This window comes from Ursus arctos, unplaced genomic scaffold, assembly GCF_023065955.2.
Source record: "Ursus arctos isolate Adak ecotype North America unplaced genomic scaffold, UrsArc2.0 scaffold_3, whole genome shotgun sequence".
Lineage (NCBI taxonomy): Eukaryota > Metazoa > Chordata > Mammalia > Carnivora > Ursidae > Ursus > Ursus arctos.
Genome location: NW_026622985.1, coordinates 58,942,089 through 58,954,971, shown reverse-complemented (window position 1 = coordinate 58,954,971; position 12,883 = coordinate 58,942,089). Strand labels below are relative to the sequence as shown.

The 12,883-nt window shown below is 43.6% G+C and overlaps 1 protein-coding gene across 4 annotated transcripts in view; it reads left to right on the top strand.

Annotated features, from left to right (window-relative positions):
- Window positions 1–9,503, top strand: part of PDE1C (phosphodiesterase 1C) — a 517,847-nt gene extending 508,344 nt beyond the window's left edge. For 2 of the 4 annotated variants that reach the window (XM_026508814.2, XM_048212794.2), the window contains one exon: window positions 7,098–9,503. Coding sequence is in view for 2 of the 4 variants with exons in the window: in XM_026508832.4 (XP_026364617.1) it covers window positions 7,098–7,267 (170 nt within the window). In the remaining 2 variants the exon portion in view is untranslated. The remainder of the gene's footprint in view (window positions 1–7,097) is intronic. The other 2 variants (XM_026508832.4, XM_044387421.3) reach the window with 1 other exon arrangement.
- The last annotated feature ends 3,380 nt before the right edge of the window (window positions 9,504–12,883 follow it).

The following is a 12,883-nucleotide window of genomic DNA, read 5'->3' as shown; positions in this document are numbered from 1 at the left end:
GTCATAAGGGGGTAGAGACAGAACTGAATCTGGCCCCTTCCAAGGGTGGGGGCGGCTGCAGTAAGGGATGTGGAAACACTGAAGAGTACAGAGGACGGAGACCATGCTACTAGTCTCCTTAAGCAGCAGAGCCTTGGGTTTATAAAAGGTTGTTATATTTCACTTTCATTTTTTAAAGCATCTCATGGGGGGCGCTTGGGTGGCTCAGTCGTTAAGCGTCTGCCTTCGGCCCAGGGCGTGATCCCAGGGTCCTGGGATTCCAGGGTCCTAGGATCGAGCCCTGCATCGGGCTCCCTGCTCAGTGGGAAGCCTGCTTCTTCCTCTCCCACTCCCCCTGCTTGTGTTCCCTCTCTTGCTGGCTGTCTCTCTCTCTGTCAAATAAATAAATAAAATCTTTTAAAAAAATTAAAATAAAGTATCTCATGGGAAGCCTAGATAATGAACAAAGAACAAAGTCTGTTTTTCTGTTGAAACAAATTATTATCTTCCACTACCCCCTTAAGGAAAAGACCAGCTTGGAAGGCCAATTCAGCCAAATGCTAGAGGTTTCAAGGGTGTGCTTCTGCCTTGGGAATGGGATGAACCCTTCTTGATTCACCCTCTGTGGAGCTGATGCTAACACTGAGTGGAGTCTTTGGGCTGATTTTGTGTTTTCTCATGAGCTCACCTTCAAAATGCCACTGATTCATGCTGAATTAGCTAACATGGCTGACTTGGTCAGAATCAGACATAGGCATAGTTTGGAATTCTGGATAATCTGAAAAGATACCCCAGAAAGAAGCTAGAAAAAGTCCAGAGGGGAGACGAATCCAGAAGCATAAAGGAACATCAGGCAGATTGTCTCCAAATTGTCTCAAACTGAGCAACACCCTAACTAGCAGCCCAGAATCAGTCCTGCAAGAAATGTCAGTGCCCGTCCTAGAAGTCTTCTGGCATCCTGTCTGTTCAGGGTTTTAGTCCCACTTTATCCACTAGGAGTTACCCTTGGACATGATCACTATCCCTACGACGATCTTAAGAGAAGTCATCACGAACCTAAGGCCTTCTTTACGCCAGACACCGTAGGAAATCCTTGACACGCCCAGGCTGGCTGAGTCCTCCCAGCAGCCCCGCGAGAGAGGCAACACTGTTACACTCGGGCTGCGGAGGAGAAACTTGGAGTTTGCAGGCAAAGTGACTTGCCCAAGAGAAAAACAGGAGTGTGAAAGCAGGCTTTCAAACTACATCTCTGCCTGCAAACCTCTCACTCTTCTCTTACCCCTCAGTCAGACCTCAGGAACGTGCTCTTTGTCTGGTCTTAGTTTTTCCTTTTCCACATGTGAGATTTATTCAGAACACAGTGGCTAATCTCAGGGTTGGCTCTTCTTGGCGCGGGTCTTCTTACAGTCCTCAAGTGATAGCATTTCAAAGTTGCTTTCTCCAACAAAAGAATGCCTTTTCATTTCTCAGAGCTTTTGTCTTCATGGTAAACCCAACAGGAAAAACAAAATGTGGAGGACAGGAGGGAAAAAACAAAAAAGCATAATTCTGAAGACCACACGTAACCTTAACAGATGCGTAAAAGACTCCTCCCCACCCAGGCCGTTTGTTGTGATCAAGCTGTAGCAGCAACATTGGCTAGCTCTCTACAGTTTACACAACACTTTCAGTGTGTGCAAAACATTACTACTATTGTTTCGTTGGTGAAAATAGGGAAGGAGATATTTGGAGAAACCAAAACAGTAGTTTTCAAACTCACACACAGTGGGATTATCTGAAGAGCTTTAAAAACTTCTGAGGTCTCAGACGCACCCCCGTAGATTCTGCTTTAATGGATCTGGGGTATGACCTGAGCGTTGGGATTTTTAAAAGCTTCCCACGTGGTTCTCATCTGCAGCCAGAGTGAGAACCATGGAATTCAACATTCCACCCAAGATCCTGGAGCTCTGCTTGGCTTGACTGCTCATCAACAGATCAACAGTGGCTGTGACTTTAGGAATTCCTGGGAACATTCCAACCTGGCATAAGTGAAGGAAGAGACAAATGCAGTTATTTAAGAGACCTGTTAGCCGGGACCTTTATATAATTCCTTCCTGAGCTACGACCACAGATTATATTAAGTGTGTGTTGGGGGCGGAGGACGGTGATTTGCTTTTGCTCTGGGGGAAGTGTGACTAAATCTACTAACGAACCTGGTCAAGAATCCTGTGTATTACACAGATTATAGACTCAAATACTGAGAGTGTAAATGAGGTACCATTTTGACTCTTTTAACTTATTATGGTAGTTATTAAAATTACTCAGAACTTTGGTCCAGGGTTACTTTAAATATCAGGTGAAAGCTCTGAAGTCGAGCCGCTTGGATCTGAATCCAGAATCCAGACTTCCTGCACGCCAGCTGTGTAGGCTTTGGCGAGTTACTTAAGCTCTCTAAGCCCCAGTTTTCCTCACCCAAAAAGGGCGGTGATAGCAGTGCTTCCTTCATAGGATTGTAGAGAAGATTAAAGGCTGGTTCACATTAAATTCTTAGCATTGTGCCTTGTACACAATGTATTGTCAGATATCATTAACTATTTTACCACGGCGAATCCCGAAATGAAAATCACAAGCTCGGTTCTTACACCATTCCATCCTTGATGGAGCAGATGTTAGCATTCCAATCCCTTGCAATTCAAAACTCGTGAATGATTGTTGTGCATTTTTGTAAGAGCTTTCCATCAGCTTTCGGGCAGATCCCACAAGTAGGCACTGATTTTAGAAATGAAATGTATGGCAGTGGGATTTTATTCTTCATGTAAAACAACATTTCAGAGGCGACAAATGATTATTTTTTATTTTGTTGTCTGTGCGTGTGTGTGTGTGTGTGAGAGAGAATGCAGATAGAAAATGTCTATAATGGAAATGTTGTTTTCCCCCAAAGGTCATATCATGACATTATCTTTGAAAGGGCAGAAAACATACATCCAGCACTTCTTATTTTAAGAAGGTGCTAATATTCGCATTTATTCAGAAGTTAAGAGCAGACCAGGTTGCTGCCCTCAGGGGTAGTGCCCTGCAACAGAGATTCAGAAATTCTCCATGTGGAGCCGCCATGCTGCATGAGTGGTTGCCGAAGATCACCAGGAAGTCAGAGAGGATCGAAGAACAGAGACAGATTCTCACACAGATTGTTCTTTAACCCATGGAAGATTAGGCAGGACCGACGATAGGTGAGGACTAGTGATAGTCTCTGTGGCCTGCTTTCACTTAGTGCAAAACAACAAGGTGTCCTGAGGTAGGGATCTAGGATAGTACATGATATGACATCATAAGATAAGGATAAGGAATTAGGCCAGTCTTTTCTGAGAGTGTTTTCTGCTGAGCACTCTGTGAGATGCCCCGTAAGGGAGCTCTTTAGCCTAAGGATGTTGAGAAAAACCACATGCTGTTGGCCCTTCTTGAGGATTCCTAATACACATCCCCATTATTTAGGTGTCTGAGAAGTCCTGCCATGAAGATAGTAGTTTAAACCCAGTTAAATTTGACTAAGGAACCTCCCTGTCCCCCAGCAATACCTGTTACACCCATAACTTTATTGAAGGGCACTTTGAGAAACAGTAGACTAATATAATCTTAAAGAGCTTTAAAAACCCTCTTTTACATTGCAGTACCTGAACTGACAACCGTATTAATTTGATGTAGGACTGAATCTGCATCTATTTTCTGAAGAATAATTCTATACACTCGTCCCCCACGCCACAAGAAAAGTAGCCACCAAGGAAAACGGGCTCAAAGACAGAGACAGAGAGGGAAAAACAGATAGGGCCAGTGGTGGCCGAGGAAAGGGAGAAGATCATACACACTTTTGGGAGAACTGTGGTATTTACAAGAAAGATGAGATGTAAACAAATGGGGATTAAAACTCCTTAAAGAGTGTTGCTTTTATGAAAAACAAATATCGTGTGTAATTGTGAAATAAAGGATGGTGACATATCGATTTTTATCTTGCACTTTTCTTTTCCTAAGTACATTTGAAAGTAATATAGATAATGGCTCTCCCAAGTTCAGGCTCTGTGCAGTCATATGTGCCTTTGTCAAATCTTCAGTAGCTAATTAGACCATTTCCACCAAGTAAATTGCTCTAAGAGATGAGAGCAGACTTTGTGAATACGTCCCCCAGAGAAAAAAGGTCCAACTTGCTAATAGTCAAGCATATGCAAGGGAGGGGATTCTGTTCCCAGTTTGGTTCTTCTTCTCTACCCTGGAGAAGGAGGGGTGGATTTTAACACTACTGCTTGGGTTCAGCTGTGGGACGTGTGTAGTCGTTGACAAGGGAAGGGTCAGATCCTCTTCCAGTTTCTCAGAAACAGCCAGTAGACAAATGAAAGAGCCCTAGGAGGCCATGTCAGCGCCCCAGAACCAAGGTCGCCACTAAATTCAAGATGGTGTCCTTATCCCTGGTTCTGCTGTTTTGCTCTGCCATCAAATCACGTTCCCCTGCAGACTGGAAAGGCAATGAATGCATACAAAACAGCACTGTATGAATTTTTCTTTTTTCCAACATTTGGAGTAAGGGTGACAGCAGGCATATAAGTACTTCCACAATCTTGGTGGGGAGCCGATCTCTATCAGCAGGTTCGACTCTATTTGCAGTGACTCCAGTGGCAAGGGGAGTTTTTGTTCAGACAATCAGAATTCCAGCAAACGGTAAATGTTTCTTCCTGCTGAGAAGTGGGACATTCAATAATACTTTGGCTGGGTTCATGCTGAGTAGCGAAAATAGAATGAATATGGAGAGGGACTGTGACTTGAAGAGCAGTAAATCAGCTAGCCCAGACATTTGCAACAAGCAGCTTTTAATCTGAAGCCTCTCTTGTTTCTACCCCGTTCTCCAGGGTAACAGGGTTGTTTTTACACTTGTTCATAGAGTGTTTTGTGCTGTTTACCATAAAATGCAGAATTAAGTGCTCTGAGGTCTTTAAAAAACAACTTCTCTGTTCTTCTGCATGTCTGTTATTATGTCGCTACAGGACCATTTGCTGAAAGTCTTTACTACGGGTTAGCCTAACTCAGAAGGCAAAGTTCGTGTGGGTGTTACAGTAGTAATAGCATCCCTTATTAGGCCTGAGCACCTTTTTCTTCCGTAAGCAAAGTGACGAGTCTCAGTTGGGGGTCACTAGAGTGGAAGTCCTACGAGGGCAGGGATCTCGGTCTGTTTTCTTCCCTGTTTATCAGCCACACCGAAGTGCTGTAAGAAGTCAACGAATGACTGTTAGTCTACAGACACGGAAAAGTCTAGCCAGCTTTTGGCTGTCTGAGATATCTTGTACTAACGCCCAAAGTGACCTCAGTTTTGCTGGCTTTTTGTTAACATATGATTTTGTAGAATAGCTCTGACGTATGATTGGTTCTATGGAAGAAATTTTTGGCAGTGTGTTTCTTTTTCAAAAGTTGCATCACCAAAACCTGATCCTCATAGAAAAATTAGAATGTGGAAACAACCAACCAAAACCATGTTTATACTCTTCAGAGATAATCACTGCTATGATTTAAATGTATGATCTTCTGGATTTTCCTGTGCACATACTGATATATTTTTATTGTAATGAGATTAGATTATATTTACCGCTTTTTCGATTTAACAGGATTACATGAACCTCTATTTTTATTAATAGACATCTATATCACTTCTCCATAGTATCACAGTAGTATATTTTAAGAATGTACCAGAACTTAACCAACCCCTATGATTGTATATTTAAGTTGTTTCTGATCTTTTGCTTGATCTTACTGGAAGAGAGCTGGGAAACTGGTTTTCACAAGGGTCACCTTTTGTTTCATGGATCTGTCCCCCAATCTGAGCCCTTCGAGCTGACCCACCTATTACCTTTCTTTGCCAGCCCTGTAAGTGCTGTTAGAAATGCCTCACTGAGAGCAAGTGTCTGAGGAAATGACTCAGCACCAGCTCTGTCCTTCATACCTTTAACCTGATTATTCTATTCACTCTTAACGCTGTCTCACGGACAGTGCTCTGCAGCGGGACCAAGAAGGGGAAGAGGTGGGGCCGGTGGGGGGGGCAGCGCACAGGGGGTCACAGGGAGGAGGACTCAATTAGTACTTTATGTGGCTTGACTGCTCATTTCTTTTCATCACTGAATAACATCCTGTTGTATAATGTTCTACAATGTGTTTATCCAATTAACTATTGAAGGAATACCTGCTTATAGTTTGGGGCAATTATGAATAAAGTTCTGTAAAATTCACGTGCAGGCTTGTATGTGGACATCAGTTTTCAGATCAGTTGGGTTAATACCTAGCAGCACAACTGCGGGAGCATGGGGTAAACGCATGAGTGGCTTCATAAGAGACTGTCCAACAGGCTTCCAAAGTAATGCTTTACACCCCCACCAGCAAGAACGGGAGTTTCTATTGCTCTGCGTTCTCACCAGCAACTGGTGTCTTCCACTCTGTTTTGGATTTTATCCATTCTAATAGGTGTGTAGTGTATATCATTGCTGCTTTAATTTGCAATTCCCTAATGACGTCAATGGTAGCTTTCTTGCCCTATGCATATCTTCTTCAGTGAGGAGCCGGTTCAGATCTTTTGCTCCTTTGTAAATTGGGTTGTTTATTTCCCTTTACTGAATTTTAAGAGTTTAAAAAAAATACTTTGGATACACATGTGTGTGGCAGATACGTTCTCAGTGATGTCCTTTTTTTGGCACTCCAGGATCGTGTACCACTTTGCAACCCCAAAAGCTGATATATCCAACATTAAATGCTGATTCATCATACGGCTCCGCTCGCCTGTGTTCGCTTCGCTATTCCCCAAAGTGATCGCGCTGCCCCCTCACTTCCTTAGCCCCATCCATTCATTGTCGAAAAACATTTGTATTCTGGGGTCATCACTGTCTATCTCTAGGAATTTGTCCGTCTTTATTTTAAGTAAATGACCAAGGTGAGAATGTGTTTATTCATCTCTCTGCAGTTAAGATTCCCGGTGAGGGCCCAGCGTGTTTGTTTCCTGGTTTGGAAGGAAACAGACGGGTCTAGGGAGAGCAGATTGCCCCCGGTGTTCAGGTTGTGCCGTGTCATTGGTGAGGCTAATGGTTGTCTGTCTTCCTTTGCATGGCCGCCAGTCATCAAGGCTCCTCTGCGTCATTTTAAACGCCCTGCTTATGCATCTAGCTCCTACGTACCTTCGGTCCCAAAGAAAACTGATGAGCATCCTGCGAGGTACAAGATGCTGGATCAGAGGATCAAACTGAAAAAGATTCAGAATATCTCACATAACTGGAACAGAAAATAGGTCAAGGGGAAGAGAGGGAGTGAAGGGGAGACCCGCTCCTCTGCCTCTCAGCACTCACCAGCCACAGTGGGATACGCTTCAGAGACCCTTGGAGGCCTTGGGGGCTGGTGCTTTTGTGGTCAACTCCACCAAGGCAAAGTGAAGGCCTTATGGGATTTTCCCCTTTGTTCTCCTGTTATGCACCCATCCGTCCCCGGATCTGGGAGTCAACGCAGACTCCAGTAGTAAGAGTGTAGTTTCCTGTGGCTTTTATTTGTATAGATCTTTCAAAGTCTAAATCGGACCCGAATTTATATGATGCTCCCTCTTTAGAAAACTCCTCCCACTGAGAGTTCTTTTATCCCTAGAAGTTGACTTGCCCCAATAAGAATATTGGTTTAATAATCATTTAAGAAATGCACCTCTTAAAACATCTTTTCCAATTTTAAATACAATAGGAAAAGATGTTTTTAGAAGTCCATTCCTTAAATACAGTGATTATTACAATATTTAAAAATCAGGTAAATAGGTAACTTTCTAAGTAAATGCACTAAAGTTAAAAGTTGTGTTTCTGGATATAACAATCACAGAGGGGAAAGAAGACTGATGAGCAGTTGAATTATGGAGAATTCTGAACTGAGGCTTCACAAAGCAGATACAAGTCAAAAATAAAGACCCTAGCTTTGGTTTTCATTGCATGCTTCTTGCCCGGTGGCCTCATTTTGTACCTTTAGAGATGCGAGAGTTTGCAGGAGACACATTTTGGCTCTACTCCTTCTCATTTGTTACTTCCACGTACAGTTAACAATGCTGGAAATCAATGGGATGCCCCCTGCCTCGAAGACTCCAGGTTTGACATCTATCCCAGGAGATGTCCCTTTGGTCTCATGGTCCTGGGGCAGGAGAGTGTAAATTGCCAAATTTAATTTGAATCCCTTACTTGCAGATTTTTCTCCATTAAGTTGGAGATACCTTTAAGTTAAATTTCAGATCAATTTCCCAGCAGACCCTATAGCTGAGGCCCTTTGGGATCTCAGCTGCTCTCGCAGCTCTTGCTGGGATGGAAGTCGGTAACTCACCTCTCTTCACTGTGGCATTTTTAGCTCTTCTGAATCTCTCCTGGACTTCTAACTTTGGGACTAAAATCATACAAAATAGTAAGGAAACGTTCAAGGCCAGAAATAGCTTTTGATCCCTTCAGAAATGCTCTGGTGCAGTGGAAAGCTGTAGGTTTGCTGTCCAGCAGTACTGATCACCGACCCTGTCCCGTCTATAACTAGTTGTACGTCCTCGGTCTAATGGGAAATCTTTAAAAGCCTCAGTTTGCTTAACTAGAAAGTGGGATTCGTAACAGCCACGGTCTTTTGCGGTGAAGACTGAGGATAACATAGGTTTGGATTGTCCTTGCTGAACTCGGTGAGTAATAGGAGCACGACCGATGTAACTAGGAGCCTTCCACATCCAGAAAGAACTCTCAGGCACCCCTGCAAAGGAGGAGCTGTGCACTGATGGCCACAGCCTTTGGGGTCTGATTTAAAGGGTTTAGTGTGCTCTCCTTCCCTCTTTCACCATAGCTCACTTCCAGGAACCCACAGTCAATGCAAGTTGAGCCAGCTCCAGAGTTTAGTGCCCATCATGCACTTACTTGCATGCAATTTACTTATAACGTGCTTTACGATGCTATTTCAGGAACATTTAATTACTATTCAAAAAGAAAAATCACTGTGACTTTTGTTAGGAAAGCAGTTGTAATTCTTAACTCCCTGCTCGGTGCCAGAGCAAAAGGGTCCTTCTTTGGGCTGGCAGTGTCGACTCTGCCCGAAGTAGGTTAGCTCCTCAGGGAATTCCTCCCTGTTTGTATACAGATGGCTCAGTGCTTGCTTCACAGAGCCGATCAGGCACACAGTGAACTGCCCATGGGTAGTGGCCCCCTGGCGCCCCAGTGGATCATCGATGATGTTCCCCGTCTCTCCCCCAGTACCTTTCAGTCTTAGGCACTGAGACATCAAGGTTGTGCTTTCTCCGCAGTGCTTCTTGACGTTAGAAGCCATGAACCTCGGGAAGAAAGTTGGCTCTTTCTGTGTTCTTGTATCCCAAGATGCGATTTTTCAGCTTTGGCTAATACGTTGATTGAACAAATGTACAGATACTGAGATTCTGCTTTGCTTGTAAAATGCCTACCATGTTTTTGCATGATGGATTGTATAGAAATGCCAGATTATATTCTTATAGCAAATAAAAAGATGCTTTTAAAGGACTTTCTTGTATGAGTCACCTTTTTCTTCTCCAGAATTCGGAGATTCATTTGAAAAGAGTTAGATTTTCCCTGCGCTTGGCACGATTCAGTCGTGAATATCCCGTCAAGATGAATAGCATAACAGACATCTCAGTTGGCTTCCTGATTGTATAGGTGGTCGGTGTTTTTAAAACCACCTTGTCCCTATACCGTACACCCAATCAATTAATTTGTTAATAGGAGTACCCCATAATACCAGCTAGTCTGTAGGTAAACACCTGTGTTATCAACTCAGTTTATATCATTCCAGGCTACGCTGTATAGTTGGTTCAGAACTGTCACTTTGGGGCTAGAAAAGCTTATCATTAAATCTTGGCTCCCTTTTGTTTCCTCTGTGAGCCCTAGCAAGCTTTGCAATCCCTCTGAACTTTCGTTTCCTCAGCCGTAAAATGAAAGTAATAATGCTACCCGGCTCAGCACTGCACAGGGCTAAGGATATGGTAAAGGTATCAGTAAACAGTTGCTATTATTTCTTGGAGAAAAGCAGAGTGTAGTAAAAAGAAGTCGGGCTTCTGAGTTTGAGAGCAACGGCCCTTACGGGTCCCACGACCTCGGGTAGGTTGTTTGGGTTCTCCAACTGCAGTAAAGAAGTTAATAATTTAACTAATAATATTTACCACCTGGCTGTTTTTCCAGGTACCAATTTCTGCCTCACACTGCACTTCAGTGTTTAATGTGTATTTCAACATGCAGTTGGAAACCTGACATCCCCGCCCTCGGCTCTCCCTTCACCTGTGTCTCCCTGCACCCCTGGGGTTCACGGGCTCCCATCCTTTATCTGTTAGGGCTCCTTCTCACTCTCATGTTCCACTTCTCCGAACGCTGGACCACCCCCGGCATCTTACGCCTGCAGTTCTGTCCTTCATCTGTTCCCACTCACCCCATCTTATTTCCCACACAGAATTCCTTTATTTTTGCAAAGTTCCACCAACACCAGCCTACGGCGTAGAACGGACTTTGCCGGCAGGTTTAGGCTGATGGCACAACAGAACAACTGCATGTATCCAGACCACAACAACAACAACAATATCCCAATAATCCAAAATCGGGCCACAACATCAGCCAGTCTCCGTTTGTGGAGGATTTCCCACAGCTGTGTCTTCCTTGGACACAGATTTTCCTCTCTCTTCTTGGATTTCTCCTTCTACCAAGACTTTTCTCCCCTCTTGAGCTTTAAATTCCTGTGAATGTACAGAGCAATCCATCTCTTACTCCCTACCCCACACAAGCTCAAGACATTTTTAAAGCTTAGGAACTCACTCTGCCACACAAAGGGCGTTTACTCTGGGTCCTGCTCCTATAAGCACGAAGAACTGACAGACACTTCACAGTGGTATCTTTTCTTTGTAATATAATCCAAGCACAGCCGCCTTGCAATATAATCCAATTCTCAGGCAGGATCAGTCCCTGTAAGAAAAGAGCAGTATAAATTGTTCTCTCCCTCTTCCCACCATACCTCTGCCCGGAATAAGTCCGCAGGTGTTCTGGGGGTTTTGAGTTTTGGATTGTTTTTTGTTTTTCCATCTCGTAGTAATACTAACCTCCCATGGGTAGGGCAGGAACCGTCACTAATACGTGCTCAGAGAATGCTAATTTCTTTCTCTTCCTAGCTCTTCCTGCCACAACCCAGTTAAGCTTTACCATGAGCTCATCCACTGAGCTTTCGAAATAGAGAAGGCACTCCGGCGCTCTTATTGTTATGATTTCTAATCCCCGTGAGGTACAGGGGGAAAGTGGAGATGGTTGATAACCACTATTTTTGAAGTATAGGATTTCCTAAAGATCCATGTTCCTGGGGATGTCTGGTGGCTCAGTCAGTTAAGCTTCTGCCTTCGGCTCAGGTCATGATCCCAGGGTCCTGGGATTGAGCCCCACATCAGGCTCCTTCCTCAGCGGGGAGCCTGCTTCTCCCGCTGCCTCTGCCTACCACTCCCTCTGCTTCTGCTCTCTCTCTCTCCTCTGACAAATAAATAAATAAAATATTTTTTTAAAAAAGATCCATGTTCCTGAGACAGATGGAAGGCCACTTATTTACTGCAAAGTTTAAATTTATTTTCCCATTGACCGCCAACTTCACTTGATCAATTATACTCTCTTTGATCCATTTCCAATTAAAAAAAAAAACCTATTGGGCTGACATCTTGATTTATGGGGAGGCTGTCAAGTTAAATGTGAGGATGTGTTAGGCCTGGGAGTTTGGTGTGGGTGAAGGATTAATGATTTGGCTCCAGCTTTGACCCCTGCATAGCCCCAGGTGCCCATCGCAAGGCCAGCTGGGGCCAGAGAAGGTTCTACAGTATTGTAGATGTGGATAGTAGGCCTTTGCTGGTGGTATTGTTTAAAGACGAATTTAGGAGATTTATGAGCATTCATTATACTTTTGTTATATTTAAAGAACATGAAAAACTGTTTTTGGGGAACAATAAGTAATAATAACTACTGTCTTCAGTTGTGTATTTTAATGCTCAGCTTGGCTGCTCTGTGAATGTTCTGTGGCATGCTTTCCTTAGTACGCTGGAGGAAAAGGTTCGGCTGACCTGTGCTTATAGAAGCACCTTGCGTAGAAACCAGCCGTTATGGAAACAATTCATTTATGATTATTGCCCTTTCAGCATCTCTTATGGCTCACTGGGTATAAAAAGATTCCAAACTTTAAGCCACAATGGTGAAAGGATATTAAGTCAATGTAACAACAGAGACAAATATCCAATTACAGCTGCTAAAAAACTGAAATTATATAACACTGCTGTAGCACAATAGATTGAAATTTAGTTAATATTTTTTGAGAACCTGCTAGGTCCCAACCACTTTAATATGTACTAATATATTTAAATCTTTTTTAAAAAAGATTTTATTTATTTATTTATTTATTTGAGAGAGAGAGAGAAAGAGAGCATAGGTGCATGTGCACGTGAGCCAGGGGCAGGGGTGGGGAGGACAGAGTGAGAGAGAGAGAGAGAATCCCAAGCAGGTTCCACGCTGAGCTCAGAGATCAACGATGCAGGGCTCGATCTCACGACCCTGAGATCATGACCTGAGCCGAAACCAAGAGTCGGACATTAAGATTTTATTTATTTATTTAACACAGATAGAGACAGCCAGCGAGAGAGGGAACACAAGCAGGGGGAGTGGGAGAGGAAGAAGCAGGCTCCCAGCAGAGGAGCCTGATGTGGGGCTCGATCCCATAATGCTGGGATCACGCCCTGAGCCGAAGGCAGACGCTTAACCGCTGTGCCACCCAGGCGCCCCCTAATCTATTTAATTCTTAATAAACCTGTGTGAGAAGCCTTATTGTCCTTATTGTTAATCAATAAATTTTTTCCTTTTTCTACTGCCAAACT